At 41.8% G+C, this 24,090-nt stretch overlaps 3 protein-coding genes across 3 annotated transcripts; 2 read left to right on the top strand and 1 right to left on the bottom strand.

The window, feature by feature from the left end:
• The first annotated feature begins 149 nt into the window (after window positions 1-149).
• On the top strand, window positions 150-6,589 carry hspa14 (heat shock protein 14). Its single transcript, XM_018697172.2, has 14 exons — window positions 150-362; window positions 1,317-1,397; window positions 2,307-2,389; window positions 3,029-3,077; window positions 3,262-3,367; window positions 3,507-3,597; window positions 3,702-3,806; window positions 3,924-4,085; window positions 4,326-4,481; window positions 4,710-4,812; window positions 4,919-5,134; window positions 5,277-5,441; window positions 6,267-6,334; window positions 6,414-6,589. Exons 1-14 carry the CDS (start codon window positions 306-308, stop codon window positions 6,490-6,492), a joined length of 1,521 nt encoding a protein of 506 aa, XP_018552688.1. The 5' UTR covers window positions 150-305; the 3' UTR covers window positions 6,493-6,589.
• A 667-nt stretch (window positions 6,590-7,256) lies between these two features.
• On the bottom strand, window positions 7,257-11,045 carry LOC108897437 (prolactin-like). Its single transcript, XM_018697049.2, is given in 6 exon segments — window positions 7,257-7,792; window positions 8,747-8,848; window positions 8,850-8,927; window positions 9,271-9,378; window positions 9,938-10,125; window positions 10,358-11,045. Coding segments are annotated over 6 exon segments (693 nt in total). The 5' UTR covers window positions 10,380-11,045; the 3' UTR covers window positions 7,257-7,597.
• A 3,309-nt stretch (window positions 11,046-14,354) lies between these two features.
• Window positions 14,355-23,935, top strand: rint1 (RAD50 interactor 1). The gene is made up of 15 exons (XM_018697137.2): window positions 14,355-14,620; window positions 16,168-16,293; window positions 16,391-16,506; window positions 16,631-16,804; window positions 16,963-17,103; window positions 18,164-18,353; window positions 18,689-18,799; window positions 19,048-19,273; window positions 19,421-19,558; window positions 20,270-20,364; window positions 20,472-20,576; window positions 20,785-21,005; window positions 22,106-22,286; window positions 23,014-23,132; window positions 23,407-23,935. The coding sequence occupies exons 1-15, from the start codon at window positions 14,396-14,398 to the stop codon at window positions 23,618-23,620; spliced, it is 2,382 nt and encodes a 793-aa protein (XP_018552653.1). The 5' UTR covers window positions 14,355-14,395; the 3' UTR covers window positions 23,621-23,935.
• Window positions 23,936-24,090: the final 155 nt, after the last annotated feature.

The following is a 24,090-nucleotide window of genomic DNA, read 5'->3' as shown; positions in this document are numbered from 1 at the left end:
ACTAATGTACAGGTTTACCAAACAGCCTGACACATTCAGAAGAACAGTCACTTTTTTAAACATAAAAAGCACAGAAGAGCTAAATTGTGTCCGACTTGACTGCTGTGTTTTTATACTCCACCGCAGCAGTCACCGGCAATTCAAGTCAGACGAAGTCAGCTGAACTTCTAGGAACTTTTAGGACTTATTCCTGCCACACTCTGTTACAAACTTTTGTTCTGAAAAATGATATCGGAAGTTGTTCCTAGGAGCGGAAGACGGGTTGCGTATGCGTAGTCCCGCCCTTTCAGCTGAGAGTTTGAAGCATGGCTGCTATTGGAGTTCACTTCGGATACACATGCGCTTGTGTGGCGATATTTAAGGTGAGTCGCTCTCAGTTTAACTCTGCCGAGCCTCTCACACGCCGTTACTTCGTCTTTTGATAGATAATCCACTGGCGGATTTGATCTCAAGTCGAAAAGCCCACTGAAACAGCGCTGGATGTACCTGCCGGTAAACCGGTCATTCGAGTGATGATGATGATGTTGAACGTTTGTCTGAATACAACATGAATTCCCACGGCCAGCTGCCAGTTAACGTTCTTGAAAAATTGCATATGTCGTCCACCATAGTACACCTGCGCAATGCACTCCAAACGAGAGTGAATGAATGAATGCATCTGTCTTTTTTTTTTAGCCATCCATCCATTTTCTGTCACTTGTCCTGGTCTAGATCACAGTGGCAGCAGACTAAGATAGGCAACCCACGTCCTTCACCTCTTTCCAGGGTATCCCAAGGTATTCCCTGCCCAGATGGGATATGTAGTCCCTCCAGCTTCTTTGTCCTCTTCATGTTCATGCCAGCTGGGTGGTCTTGAAACACCTCCAAAGGGAGGCCAGCAGAATCCAGATCCGATGCTGAAGTACCTTGGCTGACTGTGCGTCTTCAAGTCTTTGGGGCGTTTGAACTTCTCACCCCTTCCCTAAGGGTGAACCAAGCCACCCCGTGAAGAAAATGCTTTTCAGCATCCAATATACAGACTCTTACTCTTCCGGTCATTACCCAGAGTTCATGGCTGCAGACGAGGGTGGGAACACTGACAGAACTTTGTCATCAGGCTCAGCTCTCACTTCACCATGACAGTCCTGTACAGCATCCACATCACTGCTGACACGACACCAATGTCCATCTTACCCGTCTCATGAGCCACAAATGAGAGAAGCAGATGTTCAAATCATTTAAGTGATTAATCATTTTTGCTCTGTTAATTTTATTGCCCACAAGAAAAAATAGCTCAGATAAATCTTTTGGAACTGAAATGTTTGTGTGTTGTTCAGGACGGACGGGCTGATGTGGTGGCTAATGATGCAGGAGACAGAGTAACTCCAGCTGTGGTGGCCTACAGAGACACAGAGCAGGTACTATATATGCTTTACTTCTTTTCATGTTAGTTTCCTCAAGGATTGCATGATCTGGTTCATATGAACTAGGGTCAGTCTGTTTCACTGACCTGGTTTGGAGCTAATGTTAGTGTGAATTATCTTAGCTCTAGTGTGCTTCTCTAGTATTCTAGGTCTCATACACATTCCAGTAGTTCAAATCACAAAGGCTGCTCATCATTTTCTCTTATAATAAATACTTCTGCCTGAGACATTGAATCACAGATTTGAGACACAGAGCACTGATCAATTCACAGTGAAAAAAAATGGGACAGGTTAAAACTTAATTTAAAGCAATACATATTACATAATATAGAGAGTGAAAAAAAATCACTGCAATAAACAAAGCAGAAGTGAACTTTTGGTGGCATGTTGTAGGTCAGGAGTGAGCTCAGGCTGTACTGAAATCAGCTGTAGTCCTCTGTTAGTTCTGTCTGTTACTGTGCTTTGCTTGTTGCCATGACTGCATGATGTCATGTCATCACTGTGGAATTTTTAGGAACTTAAAGTAGTGTTTTACTGTCCTCTCTGGTTGAAAATTTCAAGTCTGTTTCCCCTCTGACACACCATTACTGTGGTTAAAGTGATGTAAAAGTGTGTTGATACACTCTGGTGTACACTCAAGGTGCATACTATTTAAGTATGTACCTTGAATAGTATCTTTCTGCATTTTTGATACACTGATTTCTGGGTGTATGTTTCAGTGACATTTAAAAAGAAAGGAAATGGTGAAAATTGTTTCTAATTATGAAGCAAGTCAATAGAGGCTTCATTCCATTCATTCAGCTCATTCATTGTGATCTGTAATAGAGTGGCTAACATTTTGGAATTTAGCTCATAGCTATGTATTGACCAGTCTGCTTACTGACTGATTGTTATCTTCTGCAGATTGTAGGCATTGCAGCAAAGCAAGGACGGGTCCGCAACGCTGCCAACACAGTTATTAAAGTGAAACAAGTGCTGGGGAGAAGGTGACATCATTCACTGTCTTGTTTGCAAATCTCAAAGCTACTGCACAGTTTCATATCAGCCTGGCTCGCATGTTGAATATTCAAGCCAAAACAAAATGCCAGCAGGCAGAAAAATGTCGTTAAATGCATATTGTCATGTAATGCTTGCATACAAATGATGATAATGATAATGCTTTTGCAAATGACTGCACCATTATAAAATGGAAAGAAAAAGTATATGAACCTTTTGGATTGACCTGGTTTTCTGCATTAATGTCATCTGATCTTCATCTAGTTATAGTAATGAACAAACACACAATCTGTTTTAACTAATAACACAATTAAAAATGATTGCATTGTCATTGTTCATAACGAGCATCATGATCTGGAGTTGCTTTGCTGCCTCGGGGCCTGGAGAGCTCACCATCACTGAGGGGAAAATTAATTCACAAGTTTCTGAAATGATGCAGGTCTGATCCTACTGGAAGTGCTGATTGAGGTTCTTGGCGACAAAGCAGGTTTCACCAGTTATTCAATCCAGGGGGTTCATTTATTTTTTCAGCCAGCACTGTGAATGTTCAGCAGTTTGTCATATTCAACACTGAACTTGGGGTTTTTACTCTGGCAACATTCTCTCTGTCTCTGTCTCTCAATGTGCAGCTTTGATGATCCAGAGACACAAACTCACAAAACAGAGACCAAGTGTCAGGTGAGTTTGTCCACAGATCCACTCTGTGTGTTTGTTTTGTTTTTCTCATGTTCTGGTCATATATTCGTACAGCTTCAACTGTCTAATGGCTTATTAGTTTTGACTTTTCGTTTTATTTTTGAAAATACTTGTTTAACCCACAACAGTTGACTGCACTGGTCTGAGCAATGATTACTGTGTTTAGGTGGTGAACAGAGAAGAGAAGCCTTACTATGAGATTACAGCAGGAGACCACCCTGTGTATGTTGCTCCAGAGGATGTTGCTAAACTCATCTTCCACAAAATGAAAGGTAGCTTTCATACTCACTGGCAGTCTCTACCAGTGGGGACGTCCCCCACGTAGTATTGTGCCCACTAAGTTCCCACCAGGATATAAAAACAAGCCCATGCACATTCAATGAGTTTGTCCGATCTTTTCCATTTCCACAGAAACAGCTCAGTCAGCTCTGGGCTCTGATGTAACTGAGGCAGTCATCACAGTACCTTTTGAGTTTGCGCATGCTCAGAAGCTCGCTCTGAGGTAGGCCTCGGTACTGTCCACGCATCTGTACTATTTTGTTCCGACATAGTGAAAATCTTTCCATTTGCACTTTTTTTTAAACACTCAGTCTTTGTTTTGTGCAGGGAGGCAGCTGAAGCTGCAGGGTTCCATGTACTGAGGCTGATCCATGAGCCTGCTGCTGCTCTGTTGGCCTATAACATTGGACAGGACTGTTATTCTGGAAAGAGGTAGCACTGAAGAACAGGCGCATACTGTATTACTAGAGCTGATGTGTTCGGTGATTTGCTGATGAACTCATTACGACAGACAGTTTGCCCTCATACTGATCTGTACTGTGTTGACAGCCACGTCCTGGTGTATAAGCTGGGCGGGACATCCTTGAGCGTGACAGTGCTGCAGGTCAATGGAGGAATGTTCCGGGTTCTCAACACCCACACTGACCACAGCATCGGAGGAGAGAGCTTCACCCAGGCCTTGGCCCAGCATCTGGCCACTGAGTTCAAACGGTAACTGTTGCATTTGTTGCTGCTCCTTACGCTCAGTAACTTCATATTTTCCACCATGTGATACAAAGTTTTATTCAGGGATGAAGTTCACTTTGATATAGCTGGACATTTTCAGCTAGGCAAAATGAATACACAACAGCTGTGTAGTAAATACTCCTCTCAGTGAAGGCTAATATTCATGCACTGTGTGCAGTATTTTGCATATTGTGCTCATGCTATTTTTCTCTGTTTGTTGTGCAGCACCTTTAAGCACGATGTAAGCAGTAATGCCCGGGCGATGCTGAAGCTGATGAACGGAGCAGACATGGCCAAACACTCTCTGTCCTCACTGGGATCAGCCAACTGCTTTGTCGACTCCTTGCACGATGGCATTGACTTTGAATGCAACGTCTCTAGGTAAGCCAGTAAAATAGCACAAAGGATAAAACACAAAACCTTACAGTGATCACGTAGTGGAATTTGTTATGTTTTAGATTTAGAGGAAGCATGTGTTTTCAGTATGCTGCAGTATACATGCAGACATGTCTTTTATCTGTATGCATTGTGCTAGTGAGTGTGTAGTCAGAGTCAGGGTGGGTGAACACTTGTTACAAACATGGAAACCTCAATGTTGTGTTTCCTCAGAGCTCGATTTGAGTTGCTCTGCTCCTCACTCTTCAACAAGAGCATCCAGCCGATCAGACGGCTGCTGGAGGAGGCAGGACTCTCCACCAGCAACATTAACAAGGTACTGTGTGTGTGTGTGTGTGAGGGTATGTACAGCAACATGTGTGTGAGTTGTGGTGAATACGAGTTAAAGAATGCAGTTTAAGAACGGTGATGGTGTGTTTCAGGTGGTTCTTTGCGGTGGGTCTGCCAGGATTCCTCGTCTTCAGCAGATGATCCGCGATATGTTTCCAGATGTGGAGCTGCTCAGCTCGGCGCCGCCTGATGAGGTCATCGCTGTGGGAGCAGCACTGGAAGCGGGCTTACTGGTTGGCAGAGACAGCCTCGCCCCTGAGGAAGAGTCTCTCATAGTGGATGTTTCTGCCACTGACATACTTGTAAAGGTATTGCAGTCAGTTAAAAATACACAACTGCATTTTATGCATGTGCTTGTGTGTAAATGTTTTCATTCTACAGTCAATTTAAAGCATTTATATATTATTTCTAATCTATCCTGTGTGGCTGGGTGGTGTGTGGATGCTGCAGGAGGTGGATGAATCTGGAGCTGAGGTGTTCACCGTACTTCTTCCATCCGGCACGCCCCTCCCTGCCCGCAGACATCACATCCTGAGTGGAGGGGGGAAGCTATCTTCCCTCTGTCTGGAGATTTACCAGAGACTGGTCTCAGAGCAGCCAGAGAAACTAGCTAAGGTAACGCTAGGTCAAATGTGTGACTACATACACATCCTGATGATACATAGCACCTTAAGGCTCACTGTTTTCCACTGAGTCTGCTGTGTTTTTTTTTTTTTTTTTTGTTTAAACTCGCATGCTAACTGCTTTATGTTTCAAAAACATTAAGAGTCAGCTGGGGGAAAATTCCTGGGTCTTGGTGACCCCACTGGGCACAACAAAATAACACACAGGCTCTGGAAAAAGACTGCAGATGTTTAGATAACTCAAAGATAATATAGGTCCTATAGGTCTTGTACAGACAGAGATAATGTCTCCAAAATAGTGTTCTGTTAATGGAAATTATGACTGAATATATTTGTCAACAGCCTTATTTTTCCATAACAAAGACAAAATGTTGAAGAGACTGGACTGAGTTTATTAAAAATAACTGTGACTAAATCTCTACAAATATTGCTGACAATAAGAGGTGACAAAAATGGAATTTAAAAATAAAACCTACAACAAAATCAGTTTATTTTCCTTCTTGAAGAAGATTAAATGAAATTTCACTGGAGTTTTTTGTTTTGGTTTTCTGTGTATAGCCCTTTGCTTTTTATTTGCTTTATATGATACCTCAGTGTCTCCACTTACAGCACAAAAGTATTCAGTATTTTTCTCCCTAATGAATCAACACTCCAGCAACAGTATGTGAATTAGTAACTGGCATCATCGATAGTTTGCTGTGTTTATAGCAGGAAGTTTCAGATGTTCCAGATTCTTTGTCTAACTTTGAGAGAAACTAGAAAAAAATGATAAAGTATTAATAATCTGCTTGTATGTATTTGTGTGTGTAATCTACAGATTATTTTGCGAGACCTGCAGCCCAAAGAGGAGAACCATGACGTTGACACCGTGGTGACCATGAAAAGGTATCCACCCCTTCCAAGATCAGTGCATGAGCCACTTAACGTGACGTGCTTGTTTATCATTATTTCTGTATGTTGGCAGGGATGGCTCCGTGCATGTTTCCTGTGTAGAACAGAGCACTGGGAGGTCTGAGGTCATCACCATAGCAGCTTCATCATGAAGCCACTGATCTGCAGTCTAAGCCACACATCTGTACTCAATGTTGGTGCAATGGTTTTCTTTTCTATTTTTCGCTCAATAAACATAATCAAACCACAGTTATATGCTCAGATTTATTACTTTTTGGATTTTTCTATGATCATTGAACAATGCAGAGTGAACCTTCTTAGAAAGTATGTGTTGAAGCTGTATTTACATACTGATTTGTAAGCCTCTTTGCCTCTTTTGACAGTGAACACCACTAAGTGACTTAAAAACCAGGACTAAAAATGTTTATAGGATGCTAATATAGACTGGCATAGAGTATAGTTTCAGTTGAACTGTTATAGCTGCTAAGGTGGTTGATAGCACATACAGATGCACACCATAAACTATCAAAGCACACTTGAGTAGAATGATGAGAGAAAAGATCCAAAAACCATACATTCACTGCTACTGTGATTACATGCCTGTATACACTGAAAGTTGTTGTCTGCTTTGATTGGTCGTTTGAATTCCCTCAGCAGCCACTGTCTCTTTCAACGTACACATGGTACACACACGAGTGCTGTATTAAGACAGACTCCGAGAATGTAAATTTATCTTTCTAGCTGACTGTCAGGGCCTCTGTGCAGCTACAGACCATCATGTGTGATTTGTTTCATGAGGCTTTATTGATGGATGGATGGAAAATGCAGTGTATTGCAGCAGCAGTGTTTGAATGGAGCCTTCTGTTTATCTATCTATAAGTATCTCCTCTGCAGAAATGACAGAAAACATTGCATCCATGTTTCTGAAATGTTTTATATGTTTATATTTAAACATAATGTGCGTTATACAAGAGTCTATAATAACATGTATTACACTTATTCCATCCTGTCCATACTCAACTCATGTTTGTCCTCACTCATATATTATCAGGCATGAAGCAGGGGGTTGGGTAGAGTCTTTAGGTTCCAGTAGCACTTCATGTTAGGAGTGAACATATGTGTGTGTCAGTTAACATTCCATACAAAACACAACAAAAGCTACAGCTTTATCCCTGTTGTTTCTAACCGAAACATTTCCATTCCAATGTGTTGATATTTCTGGAAGTTAAACGCAGCCTCCTCCGGCTGTCCGGCCCCTTAGCACCCGTGTTCCGGAACGATGCGACACTTCAGGATCTTTAGGTAGTTCTGGACCTTGTTTGAGTCTCGGCGAAAGCAGTAGAGGAGGTCGTAGTCTTTCATCAGGCGCCATTCAGCGCTGTCGGATGGCAACAAAGCCTCAGGGGAAGCCTGGCTGCTGACAGAGTTAACTATTATCCCCAACATCTGCATCTGGAGCAAAGAGGATTCACATACGCACATCAGCATCGCACAAGTACAACAAAATCATTTGAATGAGAAACTTTCACTTGTCTTGTTTTTATCTTAATTTTGTTCATTGTTTCACCTGTATTAGTGCACAAATTTCAAAACAGGACTTAAACACATTCCAAGGACAGAATCTTAATCCCTGTCCTTCTCATTCAATCAAATACTGTGCAGTGGTAAAGTAAGAAAGTGAACCCTTTGGAATTACCTCCATGTATGTATATGTTTGTCTTTAAAATATGATCAGATCGCCAAATTCCAACGATGAACACAGTCTATTTTAACACAAATCATTGTATTGTTCGTGTCTGTAATGAAGATAAGAAAAAGAATGTGAAAGAGTTTAGCTTGTCAGTCCACAGTGAGACAAACTGTCTGTAAATGGAGATGATTTACTGTGTGACTTCTCTCCACAGAGCTAGGATGACTCCAGATGCTCACTGAGGTAACAAAGAACCTCAGGGAAACAGCTAAAGGCTTTAAACATCAGTCCATGGTTGCATGGATCATGGTTTCTATAGTAGGAAACCACAGGGGCAACTGTTGCTCTAAAAAAGAAAAAGAAAAAAAAGAAAATGTCGCTGTGCTTCGAGTTTTGCCAAAGAGCACTGTGCTACATACCAACATGAAAACATCATCCCAACTACCCCATACTTTTACTGATTTAGTTGGATGTCGTCTATTGGCTGTTTTGCACAAAGGAAGAAGAAGGATAGACAGAGTGGTGTCTTCCTTTCTTTCTACATCATGTCTGACTGTTTGCACTGAATCTGAACAATATGAATGGTGAACGGTGCATTTTGGATTTGTTGTGTGACGCAAGAACTTTGTCATCTGTGCTTCTTTGTTATTTACTGTAATTTAAGACGAGAAACTACGTCACACACACACGTCACGTTGATGTGGGAAGTGCAGTACCTTCTCGGCCACTTTCTCTACGCCTTTGCGTAGCTCGTGCACCATGTCGCTCATCTCAAGAGCTTTATTGGAGCTGAAGTTGTTGAAGTCGTGGTGGTGAGACCATGCTCTGGTGGAAATGCCACAGAGGATCCCCCCACGCCACCAGGAGCTTCAGGATCACCTCTGTCAGCTCCTCTCTCTGCAGTGACGACAGGACAGGTGGATATATAACACATGTAAAAGTCAGTTCATCCAGGAGCAATTTGTGTGCAGTAAGGATGATGATTTGCATCACTCGTAGTCATTAGAAGTTTGGAATGATGTGAAAATAAATGAATGGATATGAAGTAATGCATGAAAACACTGGGAACTGGAAAATATAAACACACATTCTGAGATGTTTCAAACACCCATGCACGCACACAGTCTGTTGTAGAAGGGAACAATGGAGAGGAAATGCAAAGAATGAGAGAACTCGACATTCTTATTGTCAACATGATTTGGACAGTGAAAGGAAACGGCGTTTAGAGAGGGTAATTCACCGCCATTCTCTGAGCGTTCTCCTTGCCATTTGGGGTGAGGATGGTGGAGGTGTGACAGTTACGACTGACCCGGCCAACCTGATTCTTACTGGGCAGGAAGTACTGCTCCTGAGAGGACAAACATGAATGCAAGGATGAAATGTCAGAGGTCAGGTGTCATCTAAATGTCAGCTGTGAGTACAAAAGGGATGAATGAAATAGTAGAATAGCCTGCTACTGCAAATATTCATATTCTCTCTCCATCTCTCTCTATTTCTCTCTGTGTATGTGTGTGTGAAAGTGTATGTGTGTACACTCAGTATACTGTGCATTCCAAATAACACATTTAACAATATGTTTGCCCAAGCATAAATACCCCCAGTACAAAATCAAGCTTATTCATTAAACATCATTAGAAAAACATCCATCCATTATCTATACTGTTTGTTTAGATAAGGGGGTCTTGGGGGGCTGGGGTACACCTAGACTGGTAGTCCATTGCAGGGTCAACATATATACAACCATTCACACTCACATTCACACCTACAGGCAATTTAGAGTAACCAGTAAACCTGTGTTTGGACTGTGGGAGGAAGCTGGAGAACCCATGCAGGCAGCTGGAGAACATGCAAACTCCACAGAGACATTAGAAAAGCATTATCAGACAAATATGCATGGAGAGACTTACAAACTCAGAGTGAAGGTCGTTTGAAATGCCGTGCATCCTGGCCGAGTGTTGGATGACCCGGTCAAACAGGTTGGCCAGGGAGAGGACGTGGCACCCGGCTTGGCCATTGGTACAGATGGGTGCTGCGCCGATGATGGTCAGTCTCCTGCAGAACACCAGACAGAGCAACACCACCCGCACAGCAGACACTAGAAGAGACCGAAGACCAAGGAAAGAACAGAGGAACTGAGTGAAACAAAACATTACTGCATTGAAAAAAAAAAAAAAGATCCATAACACAGAGTAAGTCTCAAACTGAATTAGATCGTCATCTTTTGTTTTTAATTTAAAAACTGAGACAAATGGAGTGGTGGGTTGGTGAAAAAGGAGAGGTGAACAGGAAGACATGCACAAAGAGTGACAGTTGTAACCATTGATCACCTGATCTGATGTTTCCAGGCATCCTGCAGGGCGCAGAGGAGGTTCTGATTCAGAGCAGAGGGTGCAGAAGCTTTTCTATTCTACGACCCCCCCACCCCCACCCTGCGGAGCTTCACGAGAGGGTCCCTCACTCACCATTTCACCATTACATTTTAATATCGAAGAAAAAGAGAGGGAGAGAGGGCGGGGCAAGCAAAGGGAAGGGTTGAACGCGTACATTGATCAGTGGCTACAATCCTGTGACTCAGACACAGTGCGTTAGTGTAGTCCTTACTCTCCTGACTGCTGGTCAAGACCCCTCTGCATTGAATGAACTTCAAATCTAATACAATTTTTTCATTACAAATAATAATATCAGCTCGACAATTTGAAGGGGAAGTATGTACATGACTGTATGTACATGACTTTCATATGCCTCCCATTTGCTTTAATGACAGCATGCACTCAAGCTGGAATGTACTCCACCAGTTAGTGCAAAACCTGACGACCCATATTAGACCCAGTATGAAGGTACACCACGTGTGAAGAATGGATTGGTAGGGTCTGTGCGTAGTTCTGCAGTGGGCAAAACACTGACAGCAAAAAGGCCTCTTGCTTAGAATAGCAGTGATTTCTGACACTTACTTCTGATGCTATTACAGTGCTTCTTAGTAAGCAATGATCTGCTGGAAACTTTATCTAAAAAGTTGTGATGTTGGGGCCAAAAGCAGACAGGAAAAAGGTTACTGCTTCTTTTAATGGGTAATTAGATGAAGGGGATGATAAAGGGCGGTGAAGGCTGGGAAGTGTGTGTGTGCATGCGTGCGTGTCTGACTCAGTGAGACTACTAAAACGAAGTAACCCTAAGGCGGTCTGCAAGAGTGATGACATCATCAGCCTAGGACGTCATTCCAACGGAGCCTCACCAGACAGTCTGTTCTACACAGCTGGGTGGTTGACACGTTAGGTTCACTCAGCGGTACCTGTTTATATGTCATCCAGGTTGACATGTACATTGTGTACAGTCTATTAAAAGGTCATTTGGAGCGCTTCAGGCACTAATGGGAAGAGAAGTGTAAGCTGATGAGTAAGCTTTATAGTAGCTCAGAACGACACCACAGGGCAGCAGTGAATGAATGTCATGTTGTTTAGAAAGCCAGTTGAATGATGTCAGGTGATTCCAGCTTGGATCAGATCCTCCTTATGAGTAGCTGACTCACTGCTTGTCGGTCAGGTATCATTAGGTGGCTGACAGAAACAGTAAGAAACGAAAAAATGAAACAAAATGTTTTGACAGTGTTTGTGCTTTTTTTTTTTTTTAATTTCAAAAAGAAGAAATTTAAATCTACTAAATTGATAAACTGATTAGATTTTGATTCTTAAAGGCCAAGGTCAAGGTCACAGCGACCTCCCTAAAGATGCAATATCTCAGAAACACCTTGAGAGAATCCCCACAATTTTTGGTACCAACATTCACTTGGACTCAAGGACAAACTGATTAAAGTTGATTGTCAAAGGTCAAAGGTCGAGGTCACAGTGACATTCATTATTTCCCACATCACATTTCATGTTTCCATGACAAAATGCATTATGGAAACTGGACTGGGGGTTCCTTCTAGTGAAAGATCTTGTACTTTGTGACCCCCCTGTCACTGATCAGTCATTTGATGTGCTAAACACAACAATTTCAAGATTTCAGATCATGAGACAACAAGTTGTGTGATGTAAAATATGTTATTATGCATCTGTTTATACATATGTTGTTATACTAATCATATATTCTTATCATAAACAGAGACTGAGAAGATTAGTTTTTGAACAATACACTGCCGTAGGTGCACATGCATGTTTTAGTCAATGAAAGTTTCAGAGATGACGAGAGGCTGGTGCTCCATGTGACTCCGTTGCACGTTCTTTCACACACACACGCACATACACACAGGAACCTAGTGTTGTTGGGCAGATGGTCTTGTGTTGTCATATTCAGACTGACCTGCAGAGTAACAGGGTGACTGTTACAGCTGTACATGCCCATGGGCCAGCACATCCACAGGCTTTGGCCTTTTGCTCCATTTTTACGGCACAAGAACTTCCTCTGTGAAGGCTGACTGGCAACTGAAAGCTACTACATTAAAATGTAGTTTGGTTTATGAGAGTTTGGTCCCTACATATCAATATGATATCAAAATGATTCCCTCAGTAATCAGCAGTCATTTATAAACTGCAAATTGTTGTAATTTATTTAATTGTGCTGGATGATTCGTTTAGCATGTGAACTTATGAAAACAAATCCACATGCCAAAATGTTTTATTTATACAGTGTAATTTATGTTAACACAGTTTGTGGTGTTACTGTATTGTTCTGCATTATATTGAAGCACCTTCAAATATAATGTAGTAGTCATAGCTACTGCAGTAAATAGGATGGCAGACAACAAGGGAAAGACCGACTGACAGCCTGGATAGACAGCTGACAGGAGGAAGTAGATCCCACATCCACTACTGCAGCCTAGTACTTCAAGCTGCATCATATAAAACTACATATAAGAAAAAGCACATACTCTATGAGTCACCGAGAGCAGGTGTGGAACATGACTCACAGGAACTACCCCCAGGTTACTGACCTGGGAGTGGAATTAATAATGAGCAGGGAGGTCACTTCAGTGGAAGCCACAGTATCAGAGGTAAAGAAAAGATGAAAGAAGGAAAGAAGGAAAGACAACTGCAGATATGCCCTTGTGGCTGGAAGAAGGTACAAGGTGAAGAGGGTATTGCACATTGCACATTTCATCAGGAGTCCATCGGATGACAGCCAGTAACAGGCTATTAACCAGAGGTTGCAGGATATCAGCATCCCTGCCACTGAGGAGGAAGCAGAGGGTAGCATGGTTGTTTGTCTCTATATGTCAGGCCTATGATAGACAGGCGATCTGTCCATGGTGTACCCTGCCTCTCGCCCAGGACCAGCTCCTGCAACCTGTAAGGATAGGTGGCAGTATAGATGATGGATAAAACTTTATCTTTAGCTACTGATGTTACCTCCTTACCTTACCTCAGTAACTACACTGATCTCTTCATTTCAAATATGACTGCACTAAATGTAGGCTAGGTAAAAAAAATCTGTTTTGCATATAGTCTGAACTTGTTTGAACAGGATTTCAATTACTATATTTAAATTGTGCTGAAATACAGTCATTGCTGTTGAGCAAGATTTTTAAAGGTAAAATAGATATAAAGTCACAACACTTCACCTCAACACTACATATCACCAACATCATTATAACTAAGTCAGACTATGAGGTTACAACCATCTATAAACTTATGCCTTATCTGTTTCACTCATCATGGTAGGCTACTGTATGATTTTCTAACATGGTTTACAAAGTTACTTAGTACCCAGTTTTATCACCATAGTCTATTACAGTACAACAGGACACAACTGACCTGGCCGTCAAACACTGTCATCAGTACCTCTATGAGACCAGATGCACCCCAATGCTAGCCTCAGCCACGATACAGCACTGGGCTCTTACATTGTCAACCTACATGAAATGTATTATAATAATCAATAAACAAAAATAAATATAATTATTGCTATTATTGCTATCATTATTAATTGAATGTGTTTTTATGATGCATTTTCTGGAATAGGTTTTATTTTTCATTTAAGACTCTAAATAATCAAAAAACATTTGTAAGCTGAATGTTGAAGAGGTTATATAAAAAGAAAAAAAAAGTTTGCTGACGTGTGGGTGCCGACGTTAGTAAGGGCCATCTTTACAGAAAGAGTGACTTGTTTTCTCCCTCGGTGCGCCCCCAGATACAGCGCCGGCGGAGCTCGTTTCAACACCCCTCGTTTCAATACACAGAGTTAGCAAGAGACATTTACCAACTTACATTATTTGAGATCTCAGACTGATGTGAGGTAGATAAAAACTTGGCCCTGAACCTGCCACGTAACTACGGCACAAGGCAGCGCGACCGCTCGCGGCTCACGTTGAGACGATAAACGAGCGCCTCCCTTCTGTACCATCCTGCTGACAACATTGGAGAGGAAAGATGGCGGCGCCCACAGCAGTAGACAAAACTATGAGCAAAATGACTGACAATTTTGTATACCCCGTTTATACAACTAACCAAGGTAGCGAATTAGAGTCGGGAGAGCTTCAGGATTTTGTGGTGGATTTCCTGGAGAAGGAGATAGGCAGCGACCTGAAATCCCTGAAGAATGTTGGCAAACTGCTGGAAGAGCTGAGAGAGGAAAACAGCGTCCTGGAGGAACAGGTGAATTAACAGTATTGACATATTTTCGTATGAAGTCCCAGCGAAAGAAAACCTCCGAGGAGCGTTTTAAATCTGAGTCTGAATACGGTGCAGGTCAATGGAGATTCTTAGTGTTGTTGTTCGCTTGTTTGGCTGCTATGTCTTGTACCACCTTAACATGAACAATACTGCAAATGCTAGTTTATGTCAATAATAGGTCGCACGGAAACAGTAAATACGCTTTGCTGCTGGGGCTCTTCATTTTTCTTTTACATACATAGCAGGAGACTTGCCTTGTGTTCAGAGATGAGAAAAGTCTGGAAAACATGATTAGAAAATGAGGGATGTTTGCATATAATGCATTTAATAACTTGCAATCTGCATGTTAGAGTTGCGTCTGGATAAATGCTGCCAACATTAGCCTTCTACCAGGATGACTGCTGAAGAATCATGGGAAGGTTGCCTGGATTTGTCGGTCACTTCATGACATTCCTAACACTGAACATCTTACAACCATGTACATATGCTGACGTCCTCCCATTCAGTGGTGATGCCTTCATTACATTACACCCAGGATCATGCAAAAACAAATCCCAGTTTCAGATACAACATTAAGCCTTATGGCCAGTCACAGTTTACAGATGTGTTCACTGTTAAAATTCTTCAAACTTCATAAAATTGCCTTCTCCACCATAGGATGATTACAGGAGATTATGAAGTACAAATGAAAGTAGTAACTGTTGGGTGAGCCACAGCACTGCGGGGAAAATCTGTGAATGCCAATTTCAAACAAAGGACTGACTTTAAATGAACAAAGTCTGCTAATCATCCAGCAAATTAAGATGGTGCCTAAATCTAAAACTATTAGACATTATAATGTGAACATGAAAAATTCTATAAACATAAAAAAAACATCAAAATAATCTAAAATTCATCCCCACTCTGGACCAGAACTAGGCTGTATAAAGACTAGGCTCTGGCCATTGAGAAAGAGAATGGGCCCTGGAGGACAGCTGAAGACTGTGTCTTTTAATTACAGACTTGAAAATTAAGATAAATTTGTGTTCATAACATCTGTAAACAATCTGTATACAGCCTCCTTATGTTTCATTTCAGCCAGTCATTACTTCCAAGTACACCATGGCTCCAACATTGGTTGCTGCATCATATGAGTACCTACTGTGTTTTAAAGCTTCACTCTTTCAGGCTACTTTCAAATCCGTCTCTGAAGCCAGCTTTTGTTCAGGGTCAACACTCACCTAGCTGATTTTCTCTTAACAGCTCAATGTCATTACTGACAGTTTTGATGCCTGTAGTTATGACACCCACCATATAAAATCAACCAACATCAACATCAGTTATAATCCTATCAAGTATGCCCACTGCTGATTAGTATATAGACAAATAATCATTTGTATTTGCTGCAGGTTTTAAGATGTAACCAGATTAAAGCAAACGGCACAATCCATTAAATCAAAGTTAACATTTAAACAAACTGACTGCAGGTCTTATACAGTCTGAAAGCCAAAAATGTAATTATAATTATAATTATAATTTCTTTCATTCAGGTTCTGAGTGTGTCCAGTTCTGTGCCCCCTAAAGTGTCTTCAGCTCTGTCTGCTGCTGAGGAGGCTAGATGTTCCATGGAGGACCTGCAGCAGAGAGAGCGACTTATCTCGAACAAGCTGCACCAGGTAGAGACGCCACCGAAAAGCAGTGAAATAATCATAATTTATTGTGAAGGAGATGTTCCCCTAATGTCATGTTAATTCTGTCGATTTTCTTGTCTAGCACCTGCAGGGGGCCCAGCCTTGGATGGATAATCTTAGCCAAACGCTTAACCAAGTCGACACCATAGAGAGACACATGAAATACCTATGCTGCCTTCAACACATAGAGGAACTCAGGTACTGTATATAATGGTAAGGGGATGAGAACAGTCATCAGTTATTAAAGGTGAATGGAGAGTGACATGATGGAACAGAGAGAGGAGACTTAAATAGACAATGTAATAGTGTTGTGTGCCTGCAGTGCTGCAGTCCAGCAGTGTCTGATGACCAGCAGTGTCTGGGAGGCCATAAGGGCAGTGGACAGCATGGCTGCGCTGGATGCTGGACTAAACCAGTCCGGATGTACTCACCTCCAGAACTTCCTCAGAGAAACACTTCACTTCTGGCACAAGATTATCAAAGACAGACTGGCCAGGTATACCTCCACCCAACCCCCACCACACAGTGGTCCTGTATGCCACTGTGTCTAAATGAGTTCAGAAATGCTAAATGCTAACAACATATACTATATCATAGTATCATTACCCCATGTTCACAGTATCAACTATAGCCTCCTGTTTAATTCTTTCACAGTGATTTTGAGAAAGTATTGACTCAGCTCCATTGGCCGATCATCTCCCCTCCTACTCAGTCACTTACACCCACTGCCAATTGTCAGGAGATCAGCAGCCAGCTGGAGTTGCTTGTCACACAGCTACTCGCCCTGCAGACCTCGTATCCTTCAGTTTGGGCTTCTACACCTCAGTGTTTTGCTGGCGTCTATTGTTTATCTCTGTAATAACCTTCATCGTCTTCACATGAACGCACAGAGCCTGTCACCTACCAGTTCCACTCACTGAGCACCACACAAAGAGAGAGATGGTCCATGTAGATGTGATTGCGTCACATAATTTGTGCGGCTGTGTCAGCTGCACATTCATGCTGCACATCACCTACATACCAAACTAGAAAATGCATTTCCTGCAGAGAATGCAGTGTGAATGCCGCACCAATGCTGAAGTGATGCTTAAAATAGCAGAATATATGAATGGTGAAATTGCAGGAAAAGTTGAACACCGGGGATTGAACTGCCAACCTTCTGACTGGGAAACATGACCTGAGCTCCCTAAGGATCCCATTCATTTAAAAAAAAAAAAATATATATATATAAAATATAAAATCAGCCAACAGCAGCAGAAAGTTGAATACAAGTTGACTGTCTGTAGCACAAAGTGTGCAGGAGTAGTCAGTTACTGAAAAAGGTACAGAAGAGTAATAATAAAGATTTGAGGTTAGAGTGAAGGCTGCAGTCTCAGGTGACTTTTGCTTTGTCATATTGTGTATTAGAAGATGAATAAACTGGGGCCAAGGATGCACATGGACAGCATCAATACTCTGTGGCATTCAAAGAATGATTGACTGGTATTGAGGAGCCCAGAGTGTATCAAGCAAACATTCCCCACAACCATTACACCACCACCAGCAGCCTGGACTGATGACACATGGTCCATGCCAAATTCTAACCGTACCATCTGCATGCCTCAGCAGAAATCAAGATTAATATGTTTTTCCAGTCTTCAGCTGTCCAGTTTTGGTGAGCCTGTGTCCTTTACAGCCTCAGATTTCTGTTTATGGCTGACAGGAGTGGACCCAGACATGCAGACACGGTCCTCTTCTGTTATATCCCATCTACGCATTGTGTTTGACACATTGTGTGTTCTGAAACGCTTCTCTGCCCACCACAGTTGTAAAGAGCGGTTATCAGAATGCTTGCTTCTTTAACCTCCCGTGGCAGTGATGACCTCATATCTCAGAGGGCTTTGCCCTCTACTCAGGGTGCACCCTCCACCCAGCCTGTCTCTTCAGCTACACCCGCATCCCAAGGTCCTCCAATCTGTCTGCCCATCCAGATCATGCTGCAGCCGCTCAGCAAAAGATTCAGATACCACTTCTATGGGAACCGACAGACAAACTCCCTCAGCAAGGTCTCACACACACAACACACATCACATACTACGCTCAAGTTTATACACACAGCTGGAAATAAATGGACCAATGTCAGTTTGCACAGTTAGACACAAATACATCATTCACATATGAATAAATTACTGCTGAAAACACATGATGGAAGTAACTCAAGGCACTGGTAGCACCCAAGTTTTAAAATAGACTTACTTATTATCAAGTTCTCAATTAGACCAGAATCAGATCTATTTAACATTAGCCTGGTTGTTTCATTATTATGACCTGTATTTATATGTCACTTTTCACAAAGTGCAACACTGTCAACCGAGCTCATCAAACCATCTGCATTTTTCAGCCCGAGTGGTACCTCACACAGGTCCTGATGTGGATGGGGAACAGCTCGACCTTCATGGAGGAAAAGATCCAGCCTATCCTTGAGCGAGCTGGGGCCACCATCAGTGCCAGGGTAAATTGGCTGCTTACTTGACTGCTTCGATCTTCACTGGTTTGCAGTCCAAAGAGATATTTTTTAAATCAATCAATCAAATTATCCAGACCAGACTTTTACCTTCCTTTTTATGTATTGAGAAGGCCATAGAATAACTTGGTAAGTCTTTGGAGAGGACCAAAGCCACATGCATGATGCATTGTGAATTACATTCAGCTGAGCACACTAATTATTGTATGAGTGTGTGTGTGTGTGTGTGTGTGCAGGTGGAGCTATGTCGAGGCTTGTTGTCTTTAGTCCAGGAGAAAGTGGCCAGCGACGCCTCTCGGCTGCTGTATGACGATGGGCTCTTCTGTCACCTGGTGGAGGAGGTGCTGCAGTTTGAGAAGGAGCTGCGAACAAACCAGTCGTACCCAGCAGTGCTGCCTGGTCTGCTTCACCTCCTGCTTGAGGACTCCATACTTCAGAAGTGGCTTACTGTGGAAAGGAAGAGTAAGTTGTAAAGTACCAAGGGATTTACCTGCATGAGTTTATGCTGCTTGGATGGGCATGAAACTCTCCTGGTTAAATCTTCAGTATAAGATATTGAGAAACCCACATTATAGAACATTCTAACCCTGCATTTCTCTGTATTCACAGTGGCAGTGGAGAAGATGGATGCCATGCTGTCGGCTGAGGGAGCGTGGAGCTCTCAGTACAAAGATATCAGTGATATGGATGAGCTGAAGGCTCCAGACTGTGCTGAGACTTTCATGACTCTGCTACAGGTCATCACTGGTAAGACTACTAGCCTACTGATTTCTGATTGATGATTGATGACTGATTTGGTTTTTGTTCAGGTGCTAAGACTTAAGTTCATTTATCCTTTTGTGTAAGTGTTTGATCCCAAGGTGCACTGTAAATGGACTGCATTTATTCCCACTATATAACTCCCACATGACTCTTTTTACTGGCTAATTGCAACATAAAAATGGTACCCTTGATGTTTGCCATGGGAATTTTTTTGGGCATAGGATATCAAGGATTTACTGTATATCAACTGTATTTCTGTTGTGTTAACAAAGATAGAACAGTTTAATCAGCATTGACGTACAAGGAGCTTCTGCCTCCTGGTGGGACAGGAGGATGTTTTTGCCCCAGATAGACCCATCTAAAGGACTGGGAGTAAATCCTTAAAACATGCTGCCCTCTGCTGGCTAGTAGGAGCAACAAATAAATGCTTGCACATCAACTAAAATGTTGTTAAATACACACACTCACTAATTTGTTATTATAAAGACAGATGTTTTCTTAGGATGAAACTGCAAACTGAATATCTCAGGGTCCAGATATTGAGACATACACAAATGGTATCCACTGCATGTATGTCTGGTACGTGTGCATGTAATCATCAGAAGCACAGAGTGATGGATGAGGTTTTGATAGTAATGTATGCTGTTAGAGAATTTAAAAAAAAGAAAAAAATCTTTGTCATCTTGCTGTACTCAGAGCGGTACCGGGCTTTACCCTGTCCCTCGGCTCAACTGAAGTTTCTAGGGCTACAGAGAGAACTGGTGGATGATTTCCGCATACGACTCACTCAGGTAATGACAAAAACAAAAAAAATAGCCTTTCTTGCCATTTTGTCTAATGGTTTGTGTAATTATAGTAAATGAATAAAACAGAAGAGGCTCTTTTTTTTTTCTTCCAGGTGATGAAAGAGGAGTCTCGATGCCCGCTCGGTGCACGTTACTGTGCCATCCTTAATGCTGTCAACTACATTTCCACCATCCTGGTAGACTGGGGAGACAATGTGGTGTGTACAATGTGTTAAATCATTTTTTTATTGTTGCGTTTTTGGCAAACATCATGCTACTTGATGCTATTTCACTTTTAGGGCACTGACAGAGTAGGGATTTTTTTTTTAAATACTCGCACTGACATGGTCTGATGACAGTGAGGGTGACATGTTTGGTTTTATCTCCTCACTGAGTTTTTACCTGTTCCTTTATTTTTTTCTTCAGTTTTTCCTCCAGCTTCAGCAGGCAGCGGTTTCACTTGGTGAGGAAGTAGTACTGGGAGACCTTGGGGTGATGGAGGTGGGCCGTCTGGCTTCTCTGGAGGGCTCTTTATTCGAAGGCCTGCTGGCATTGCTGGATCGACTGAAAGGGGATATGATGGGAAGACTGCTGGAGTGGACCATGAGAGAAATCACAGAAAAAGCCAGACCATATAGCCAAGACAGGTAAGACATCAGCACTCCCTCAGTGATGCATACCACAATAAAGCATTGTCAGTAGTGCAGACAAGTTGCATTTCATTTTTAAATTGAGATTTGGGTTGCACAGTAAAGTTGTTGTCTGGCACCTCTGGCTTGGTTCGCCATTCTCAGTGTTTGCCCTTGTGACGGTCAGACCAGCTAACCTCAGTGCGTTTATTTTGAAAACCTGTGCAGCTGAGCTTGCAGCTGTGTGGAAAACCTATTTTTCAGTGTGTTGTAGACACAGACCTCCCAAATAATGCCTGAAGAAGACGTGTCCAACGGAACGTGATGATTATTAAACCTTATTGTGATGAACAATGGTTCAGCAGCTCATCAAGTGTGCGGGTGGCAAACAAGAACACTTACCAGTTTGCAGATAAGCGAAATCAGCACAGAGGATGCAGGTGTAAAACAGATACACCCCATATTAAACAAGCCTAAAACTACAGCTAGGGCTCTTGTCTCATCTCCTGCAGTACCATTCATTTCTTACAGAGTAAGAAGTAAGAAGAGTAGAAATAGTCAAGGGTAACCAGATGCACTTAGGTATTACTGTTACCAACTCAGCCTAAGGTTTGTGTGACCTTTGCTGAACAGACGCTATGCATGTCACTTTTTTCAGCTGCCTAGTGGAGGTAGAATCACTTCCTTTTATTCAGTATAATACTTGTACCTATTATACAGGAGTGATATGTGCATCCCACAGCACTGGTAATTATTAGTGTTAGTGTAATGATATCTATCAGCCACAACTTGTATGGCTAATTTCTTTCATTTTCTGACACAAAACTTTTTAAAGCATAGGTTGAGATTTCATCTTGATACAACACTCACACACTACATGTACACTGAAAGAGTTAGCTGGTTGCTGTATTCATTCCTTCTCTTTATAGTATGAGTGAAATACCTTCCTGTTGGACACTTTAAAAGACAAACTCCACAGTGCCTGTTTTGTGCAGACCTTTTCAATGACGATGATGTCCAGGATGAAAGACGAATGTCGAATGGATCACATGGTATGTAGTAATCTCACTGAACAGAGTGGAATTAACGTTAACACTGATTTATTCTCTTTTCTTTAGGTGGTTGTCCTTACCGTCCCAGCACGACCAGTCCACCATGTCCCTGTCCAGTTCAGCATGTCCCATGATGCTGTGTGTGAGGGACAGACTGTTGAACCTGCATCAGGTCCTGAGTCTTTCTCTGTTCCAACTAGCCTGGCAGGGTCTGGCGGAGAGACTTGACAACTTTCTCTACCAGGATGTAAGAATTAAATACCCTCTAAGATTCTCATCATACTGTTACTGCTTATCTGGCTTACTCTGCAGCACAGACATCTCATTTGTATTTGTTAATCTTATTCAAAGTACAAAAACAAATCATGTTTGACCATAACTACCTACAACCAGTCAGTGTCACTTTGTATTTCCTTGTATCCTGTATGTAGATTCACAGGAGTGAGTTTAACATGCTTCCCTTAGGCACTGTTCTCATGCCTACAAAGCATTACATTCTAACACTGTGCATATGCAGGTTATTGTTCGTAATGGTGGCAGATTTTATGCTTTAAAATCATAGCTGTTTTAGAAATGTGGGCCATTGCTGACAAATATTCATCAGCTGAGGCTAACCAGGTTATTAACATTAGCTCTTTAAGTTGTTGAGAAACTCTATTTGAGTTTTTAAAGCTTCTGGCTGACTCATTGTAAATATCTGTGAGTTATAGGAGGAATCTTACTGTAAACTTCACAGTTATGTGCATACACTCAATGCCCTGTTTTCAAGACACCAATTTGCTAGTATGACTTCTCCCCACTGTGTCACCAATGACACCAAAATACCTAGAACAGGTGCAGGTAAGGAAAAAATTCCACCTGCGTAACTGGTCAACTTGGTTCTTTTGAAGTGTTTATTATAAACAGCTGATCCATGTGGTTTCTTAGAAAGACGGTTACACTGATGTCAATGTATGCTTGTGTTTATCCGTCAGGTGATCCTATGCAATCATTTCAGTGATGGCGGGGCAGCTCAGCTTCAGTTCGACATGACCAGAAACCTATTTCCTCTGTTTGGTCACTACTGCAAAAGACCTGAGAACTTTTTTAAGCAGTAAGTGTGTGTGTTACTTGTCAGAAGGCTCAAATCTCCCACAGTGCACATGTGTAACTGATATTTCAGATGGACTGGATGATGCTAGTTTAACTCTTATTATATAAAGTCTCACGTCTACAACTGCAAATATTGCATGTAAAATATGCACCTTTGCACCTGCTCTGAGAAATGTATAAGAAAGACAAGTGAAGATTATGAGGCTGTGAAAGGGCTAACTTTGGTTCTACCAGCATTTTGATATGTTTTGTCTGCTCTCTGTGTCTCTCTGCAGTGTTAAGGAGGCATGTATCATCTTGTGTCTGAATGTTGGCTCTGCTATTCTGCTAAGGAATCTCCTTAAAGAGTCAGAGGAGGAGACAAAAGATTTGGCAGGTGCAGGGGATCCTCCACCCGAGTCTGCGCTGAACGAGTTAGGAGTTTACTGCTTAGCACCCTGTGATGTGCTGATTCTCCTTAAGCTCAGAGCCTCCTTGCCTGGACAGTGACATCGCCCCCGCCCCCCCGGGCAATATTTGTTGGTGTGGAGCGTGCATGAGATTGATTACTTGTCAAGTTTTTCTAATAAAATTGTAATCAATAGCTTTAATCTTTGTAAACAAGACAGGTAATATCAGTTATGAAAGTTAAGGCGGTTAAGATGCTGTTTAATAAGTTGATACTACCAGATTGTCATTGTATTGCACTATTTTTGGGGTCACCTCAGTTAACTTAAGTATTCCACAACAAAGTATAGACAATTATCCTTTGTCTAGACTACATAATAAATCCAGCTTACATGCAGTGGTCTCAACGGCCCCATAACTATTGTGGTTTTTTAATGTTTTTGTGTATTTGTGTGTGATAGCCAGTTCTTTTTTGTTTGTTTATTTTATTTTATTTATTTTAAACATTTAAGTATCTGCGAGTCTTTAAATAGATTTCATTTTAATTACTCCAAACTGCTGATTATATTCCC

Source organism: Lates calcarifer, linkage group LG18 (assembly GCF_001640805.2).
Source record: "Lates calcarifer isolate ASB-BC8 linkage group LG18, TLL_Latcal_v3, whole genome shotgun sequence".
NCBI classification, from domain to species: domain Eukaryota; kingdom Metazoa; phylum Chordata; class Actinopteri; family Centropomidae; genus Lates; species Lates calcarifer.
Note: the sequence above shows the minus strand (reverse complement) of the source record. Positions and strands in the feature narration are given on the sequence as shown.